This window comes from Chrysochloris asiatica, unplaced genomic scaffold (assembly GCF_000296735.1).
Source record: "Chrysochloris asiatica unplaced genomic scaffold, ChrAsi1.0 scaffold00239, whole genome shotgun sequence".
NCBI lineage: Eukaryota > Metazoa > Chordata > Mammalia > Afrosoricida > Chrysochloridae > Chrysochloris > Chrysochloris asiatica.
Window position 1 is genome coordinate 164,641 of NW_006408757.1, and position 7,579 is coordinate 172,219.

The following is a 7,579-nucleotide window of genomic DNA, read 5'->3' on the forward strand; positions in this document are numbered from 1 at the left end:
CCATGAAGATTCTGTAAACGTTAAAACACTGAAGATATTGACAGGAAAATGTACACACAAAAAATGAACTCAGTACAGGAAAACATGCAGAAAAAAAATCCCCAACATCACAAAGTTACTGCAATCAGTCCATACCTATCAATACTTAATGCTGAGTGTCAATGGATTAAATGCATGTCAAGAGACAGAGTAGCAGGATGGAAAACAGGATCCTTCAATATACAAAAGACCCACTTTACACAGACTCCATATATACATATATCACAGACAGTTGGAGTCCTGGTGTGGCACTGTGGTTTATGCGCTAGACTCAGTTTGAACCACAATATTAGTGATTCAAGCTCACCAGCAGCTCTTTAAACAGGGACCCTATATGGTTAAGCGCCGACTCAATACTACTTAATATCAGTTATTGTACAAGATAGATCTTAACATGTTCTTTTTAACAATGAAGTAGCAGTATTTCTCTTGAATTTGTCATTCTCAGCATAGTAAACTATGATTGTCAGATTCAAAACGCCTAATACCAGTTCATTTCAGTTCACTTAAGTATCATTGAGTTGGTTCTGACTCAGCAATCCCATATAGCGTTTCTGAGCAGCTGGTGAGTTTGAACTTACCTTGTGGTTCACAGTCCAGTGCTGATCCTACAGCACCATGCCAGAAGCCCAATAATGCCTACGATATTGTTCCTTATATGTTCCATTTCATTTTTTACAATTTGCCATTTTCTTAGTTTCATACTTCTGCTTCTTGTTTTAAGTGGTTGAGTTGGTTCAGATTCATAGCAAACATGCATAGGGTTTCCAAGCAATGACTGGTGGGTATGAACCACTGGTCTTGTGGTTAGCAGTCCAGTGCTTTATCCTACAGCACTTTGCATCATAGTTTAGGGCAGGGGTGGGGGAATGTCTGTCCATGGAATCATTGTCTGGCCCTGCCAAGGCAACTACAATTTGTCTAAGGGTTCTTGAGTTGGTTCCAACTCAGCGACTCTGTATAGATAGGGTTTTTGAGAAGAGGCAGATAGATGTGTTTTGAATTGCTAACCTTGTGGTTCACACCAACCTTGTCCAATGCTTCATTCCACAGCACCAAAGCAGGGCTTAGGATTAAGCTGTTTGCCCAAATATAGCAGGGTAATTTTTAAGTTGTTTAACTTTGTATGGCCTGCAAATGACATGATCTTGGTATATGTTTAGCCCCTGGTCTAGGAGGGACAGCAGAGTCAATTGACATAATATAATTCACCCAATGCTCTAAATCCTAAAGTAGCAACTGGGGTTGTAAAAGTTTGCATGCAGCTATCTAAGGTGCAACTACTGTTCTCTCCTAGTCCAGAGGAAGTCATGAAAATCCAAGATACTTGGCATCATTAATTCTAATGGACCAGAGGAACTTGTCTTGACTACCTAGACCAGAACTAGATGCTGCCAGGTTACTAATACCAATAGTTCTGAGGCATTCAAATGTGGGGAAAAAACATGGAAAAAAAGTTAATTTAGACCAAGTTTACTAGAGTCCTGGTGCAAGGTTGGTTTTAAACACAAATTCAGTGATTCACTCACCACAGGCTCCTTGGAAACCCTATACAGGGTCACTGTGAGTCAGAAGACTGATAGCATTTAACAGCAACTGGTCAGACAATGACTTGTGGATACTCAAGAGCATACTCATTTTCATGTTCCTAGTCCAAATTCTTGATTCTGGTCTTGTTCTCAAACTCACTTCTGCTGACTCCACGGCCTTATTTAGCTGTCCCAAAATAGGTCTGAGGTCTGTCTGCTTTACCATCCACCCTGTCCCTCCCAACAGCTTACCTGTTGGAGAATTCAACCTACTTTTCATGTCATAAACTAGCAGGAAATTTCAATAAATCCAGGAGACAATAATGTGTTTAATATCTTTAATTATGTAAAGATTTGTTCATTCACATCTCCTAGAGAACATTTCACCCACTGCTCTGCTTGGCAGCCAGTCTCTTATCTCTCTCTTCAGCAATGGTAAGGCGGATACCTTTTCCTCGGGGAAGAGAAATCCATGGTTTATTGCCCTGAAGGAGAAACAAGGAAAATCAAAGCCTAAACACCAACTTCATTGTAGTTTGGTAAATGCTACATTTACCATCTCACTTCACACAACTGAAGCCTTTTAAAAGGAGTCCTGATAGTAATGAATTGTGTTGGGCTGCTAACCGCCAAGGTCAGCAGTTGGAATCCATGCCAGCCACTCCTTGGGAGAATGAGGCATTCTGCTCCTGTGAAGAGTCAGTCTTGGGAACTTTATACAGGGTCACTGTGACTTGGAACCAACTTGATAGCCATGTAGCAAGACATGGATGGAGATGAATTGCCAGGGTCTTTCTATTATTAATCCTGCTTCCAAGGTATGCAGATGAGAATGAACTATAATACCCGTCATAATTATCTCGTGAGTTTACTGTGCACAATAAGCACCCATTAAGTAGCACCATACCAACAAAAATGTGTGGTTATTTAAGTAGGTATGTATACATCTATGTAGTGTAGTGAATCTGTAAGATAACCATAGGGATTGTGAATCACAAAATCAGTGGTTTGAGTACACCAGCTCAAAGGCACTTAACAATATGTAAAGGCACTTTACATTTGTAAAAGTACTGGTGGTTGTAACCCTCTCGACAGCTCAGTGGGACAAACACCTGGTGATCTGATTGTTGCTGTGTGCAGTCAAGTTGGTTGAACTTAGTGTTCCTGTATAGGTTTTCTGAATGCATCCTGTATGTTGTTGTTGTTAAGTGCCATCGAGTTGGTTTCGACCCATAGCGACCCTGAACAGGGTTTCCGAGGCTATAAATCTTTACGGGAGCAGATCGCCTCGTCTTTCTCCCTCGGAGCAGCTGGTAGTTTTGAACTGGTGACCTTGCGGTTCGCAGCTCGATCGGATCCTGTATAGGTTTTCTGAATGGCTGGTGGGTTTGAACAGCTATCCTAGCGCCACACCAGCGCCCCTCCCTGGAAAATACTAATGGATGGTTTGAATTTACGTGTTTCCCTGAACTATAGAGAAGAGAAACCCAGATTTACCTTGCCAATAACGAAAATGTTGGAAAGTCGGGTGGCAAAGCTGTTGCCATTGGCATCTTTCACATGAACCACATCAAAAGAGCCAGGATGTCTCTCTCTGTTAGTGATCACACCAATTCTTCCCAAGTTGGCACCTCCAGTCACCATACACAGGTTACCTAGGCAAGAAGGAATACACTAATATAATCTGCTCCAAGCATACTCATTCAATAGTTAATATGATCCATTATTCTCAGCATTAGGATTTGTCATGTCCCTCACGCATATTTAACAAATGCAAACCCCACCTCTTCCACCCATTCTATCATCTTGACCATCACTGCCCCTGACGTATAGTTCTCTCCTGCTACAGACACCAACAAGGATTCCTAAGATTAACACTAAGATTATGTCAATATTACTAAGGCCTGTTTCATTATTAGTTTGGTTCACTTTTTGGACAGGCTTTCTTGCCGAGATCGCAAACAAGAGGATATTTGGAGCATTTGGGCCTCTGAATATTTTCAGCCCCTTACTACCATCAACAAAATGACATGTAGCTTTGGTTGTTAATTAGAGATGTTTATCAGAATCAAGTGGAAAGCTTCAAAACAAAACTCTCAAAGTGGTGGTACAAAGAGACTAGCTAGGAGTGCAGTCGCTGCTTACCAGTATCAAACTTGATGAAATCAGTAATCTTTCCAGTCTCCAAATCAATCTGAATGGTATCATTCACCTTGATGAGGGGATCAGGGTAGCGTATGGTACGAGCATCATGGGTCACCAGATGGGGGATTCCTTTCGTGCCCACAAAGATCTTTCTTACTTTGCACAACTTGTACTAAAATCATACAAGGCCACATTTAGTCTAGTTCACACATCAAGCTCCAGGGTAGATGAAAGTTAACTCACTGCTAATTGTACCCCGTTTTTCTTTCCATCTTTCACAAAATTATCTTGCACACTGTCCCCATTTCTAGGCCAGTCTTAATACTTTCAAATCCCTGCCTCTATGTTTATCTCTATTAATGCCCAAGGCAGATGGACCATATAAATCCCCTTACAAGGACTTCTAAAATTCCTGGCTCGTCTACTCACTGTCACACCATTGTCTTCCTCCAATAAAAACCCCACTCCTTTTCCTAGGTTTGCTGTTGTTAAGTGCCATCGAGTCAATTCCAACCCATAGCAACCCTGTATAGGGTTTCTAAGGAACAGCTGATGAGCTTGAACTGCCGACTTTGCAGTTCAAACGGCTTTGTAGTCTGGCACATCAACCCACAGCGCCACACCAGTTAAGCCTCCTAAATTCTTACCTCCAACACACCCTATTATCTCTAACAATTATCAGCACCCTCTACCAATGACTGTCTCACATACCAACTTTATTACCAAACATTTCAAAGAACCCAGACATTGGGCACCCATAAATGTTTCTAGATATCATTCTCCTTGCCTCTAAAACATGATAAACAAGAAGTCACTGCTCAATTGGAGTTAATCTCTATCATTAAAAAAAAAAAAAAAAAAAAGGACAAGGACAAGCTTTTAAGGAAGCCAACTTCACACAGAAGTGAATTACTAAGCGCTGTGAAGTTGGTTCCACCTCATAGTGACCCTGTACAAGGTTTCCAAGGAGTTGCTGTTGAGTTTGAACTGCCAACCTTGTGGATCACACAGACCTTTGGTCCAGTGCTTATCCTACAGTACACCACACCAGGACTACTAACCACAAGGCTGGAAGTTCAAATCTACCAACTGCTCCAAGGAAACCCTATACAGGGTTGGAGTTGGAACCAACTCCATGACACTTAACAAAACAATAACATGGGATGGTTATCATAGATATATGGTGGAAAGCAGTAATAAAAAAAGGGGAATCATCAAGCTATAACTTAGAACCAAGTAAATTTTACTGAGTAAAGATCTAGCGGGCTTCACACTCACCTTCGCCTCCTCAGGTGTAATACGATGAACAGCAAATCGACCCTTGGTGTCATAGACCAGACGGAAATGTTCTCCGGTTTTGTCAATGCTGATAACATCTGATTTCAATAGTAATAAAATTCACTGTAGTTATCTTCCATTACCCCCTGCTGAACAACCCCCCCCAATCCTATGCATTTCCCATTTCAGACATTAACAAGGATCGCTACTTTATTGATTCCATTAAATTGAATTAAAATTTGGGTTTGAGAAGTGACTCAATTATTTGCAGGCAGTTGTACTTTGAGAAACAGGGGGACTAGGGGAGGTCATATTTTATTTCTAAGAAACTGACAGGAATATAAAATCAAGCTTGTGCTTCCAGGTTAATATTACAATCAAGGTAATATTCAGTTATCATACTGGCTTTCCCAGTAAGTGTCTTAAGACTACTTAATCTGAAAAAGCTTCTAATACTCCACATTGTATAGGTTTCCTGGCAATTCAAACTTCCAGAAAACCATCTCAGAAAAGTCTAGCACCATTTAATACAACTGCCATTTTGGAGGAGATAAATAAAATAACCAAAGGAGGAACCACCAAATGCCTGTTGTTTTAACTGCCAGTGACTCAGTTCAGACTCATAGTGACCCTGGCAAAGGGTTTCAGAGCAGCTGGTGGGTTTGAACTGCAGACCAGTGTTTATCCTACAGTACCACACCAGCATTCCTGCCAAATGACTACTTACCCATAAAACCAGCAGGATATGTTATATCAGTTCGGACTTTGCCATCAATCTTAATGAACCGCTGCATACAGATCTTTTTAACTTCATCTCCTGTCAGGGCATACTTAAGTCTGTTCCTTAAGAAAATGATCAGTGGGAGGCATTCTCTCAGTTTGTGGGGGCCAGTGGATGGGCGTGGAGCCTATAAAGTAAAAGCAGTAAAACATTTTTCCCTTCAAAGGCCCAGGCTCATCAAGAACTAGCATGTGTATTCTGAATGCATGTTAGCTATATATGGAACAAATGAAGCACACTATTAAACAAACAGTGTGATGCAGCCGGATAGTACAGAATTAGATAACCGATGAAATCAAGCAATATTCTTCCCCTAGCCCTCCAATGACTTCAGGGAGGCATTTTGAAAACCAAGTGCTACAAAGTTTTTTTAAATAGATGTGTATCCCCTTATATGTATCTAACACATGTATCTAATACTTAACACACATAAGATATACTTACAAACACACCAGTCAGTTTGTCCAGCATCCAATGCTTGGGGGCAGCCACACGCTTAAGATGTTTCTTGGGACCACGAGCCTGAACAAGTTTTAGATTGCAATGGGATTATATGATTTTTACATTTTTCAACAGCTTACAAAGGCTAGTGTAGAACTTCCTTAAAGAATTGAGTTGGCTGCTTTTTATGGCAAATTATGAACAATGTTATACATCACAGGATTTTGGTAAAAAGCAGAGAAACAGTCATACAGAACATAGCAACTATTACAGGCTCCACAGGCTTCTCTTTGTCCAGAGAATGTTTACTCTCTTTCAGTACTGTGCTAAACATTTCCATGTTACTGTTTAAAAGTGGAGCTAGGAATCCAATCTTAGTTGTGCAAACTTTCAGAGACTGTATTCTTTCTAGTATACCATGCTGGCAATCTGGCCAAGGGTTGGGACTGGCACACAAAAAGCAACAGAAATGGACCAGTATCCTGCCCTTCCATTTTCTAATAAGACAAATAATTGTTTTCACGGTATAATCGTCTGGTTCTTAAGTACCTAGTGAGGGATTAAACCACTTCAGCACAACCACTAAAGACAAGAGCTGACATTTTTTTTTCAATTTATAAATAGGACTTCTTAATGCGGTGCACACATGCTTACCAAGCACACGTTAAGTCACGGCATGTCAAAAGACAATGACAAGGAAAAAACCATTCTCTACCAGGTGTTACCAGCACCCAAGGCCAGGTCGCCCCGGGCCCGTCGTCTGTCCTCCAGGCCAACCAGCTCAGAAGGAAAGCCTCTTCACCTGCGGTCGAAAGCTATGCTGCCTGGCGTGGCAGGGCCTGAGACTTAGGCCTTGCCTCCAGCGGCATAGGCCTAAACACCCTGCCCGGGGCCGGCAGTCGCCCTCGCCTAGTAACCCACCAGAACCAACCCCTGAGCCCGCGATCCCTTCGCCTCTGCCCGGCCATTCCCCGCGGGGGGCTCGTTGCCAGGGAAAACCTCAACTAGGGGAGGATGAGAACGGATGCGTTCCAAGAGCTCACAAAATACCAGCCTTACCATGGTGGCGCTGAGCAGGAAAGAGAACGAGCTTCTTCCGGTGTCCCCAGATAATAGTGTCGGAAGCTGCGCGCCAAAGTCTCAAACGCTCCGCCCTGCGTAGCCCTTTCCTAGAGCGTGGAGATTCTATCTTGCCACCTAGTGGTAGGAGGTCAGAAATTTTGGTATGAGAAATGCCTTGAAACGAAGGGTGTCCCCTAAGGGAAATATCCTCCCCTCCGTAGTGGTTATGAATCGGGCTGCGAACCTTAAGGTCAGCGGTTCGAAACTACCAGCCGCTCCGCGGGAGAAAGATGAGGCTTTCTAC

General features: G+C 42.2%; 1 protein-coding gene across 1 annotated transcript; it reads right to left on the minus strand.

Annotated features, from left to right (window-relative positions):
* Nucleotides 1–1,899: 1,899 nt before the first annotated feature.
* RPS4X (ribosomal protein S4, X-linked) lies at nt 1,900–6,289 on the minus strand. The gene is made up of 6 exons (XM_006873403.1): nt 6,217–6,289; nt 5,719–5,899; nt 4,992–5,089; nt 3,714–3,885; nt 3,066–3,223; nt 1,900–2,053 (listed from the first exon to the last, which is right to left on the minus strand). The coding sequence occupies exons 1-6, from the start codon at nt 6,241–6,243 to the stop codon at nt 1,952–1,954; spliced, it is 738 nt and encodes a 245-aa protein (XP_006873465.1). The 5' UTR covers nt 6,244–6,289; the 3' UTR covers nt 1,900–1,951.
* Between the last annotated feature and the right edge of the window lie 1,290 nt (nt 6,290–7,579).

Excerpts from the sequence above, each read along its gene's own strand:
- RPS4X (XM_006873403.1), bottom strand. The coding sequence starts at position 6,243 with ATGCTGGACAAACTGACTGGTGTGTTT. Across the intron at positions 5,900-6,216 it reads ACAAACTGACTGGTGTGTTT|GCTCCACGCCCATCCACTGG; the intron begins GTAAGTATATCT and ends TTTACTTTATAG. Across the intron at positions 3,886-4,991 it reads TTACACCTGAGGAGGCGAAG|TACAAGTTGTGCAAAGTAAG; the intron begins GTGAGTGTGAAG and ends GTATGATTTTAG.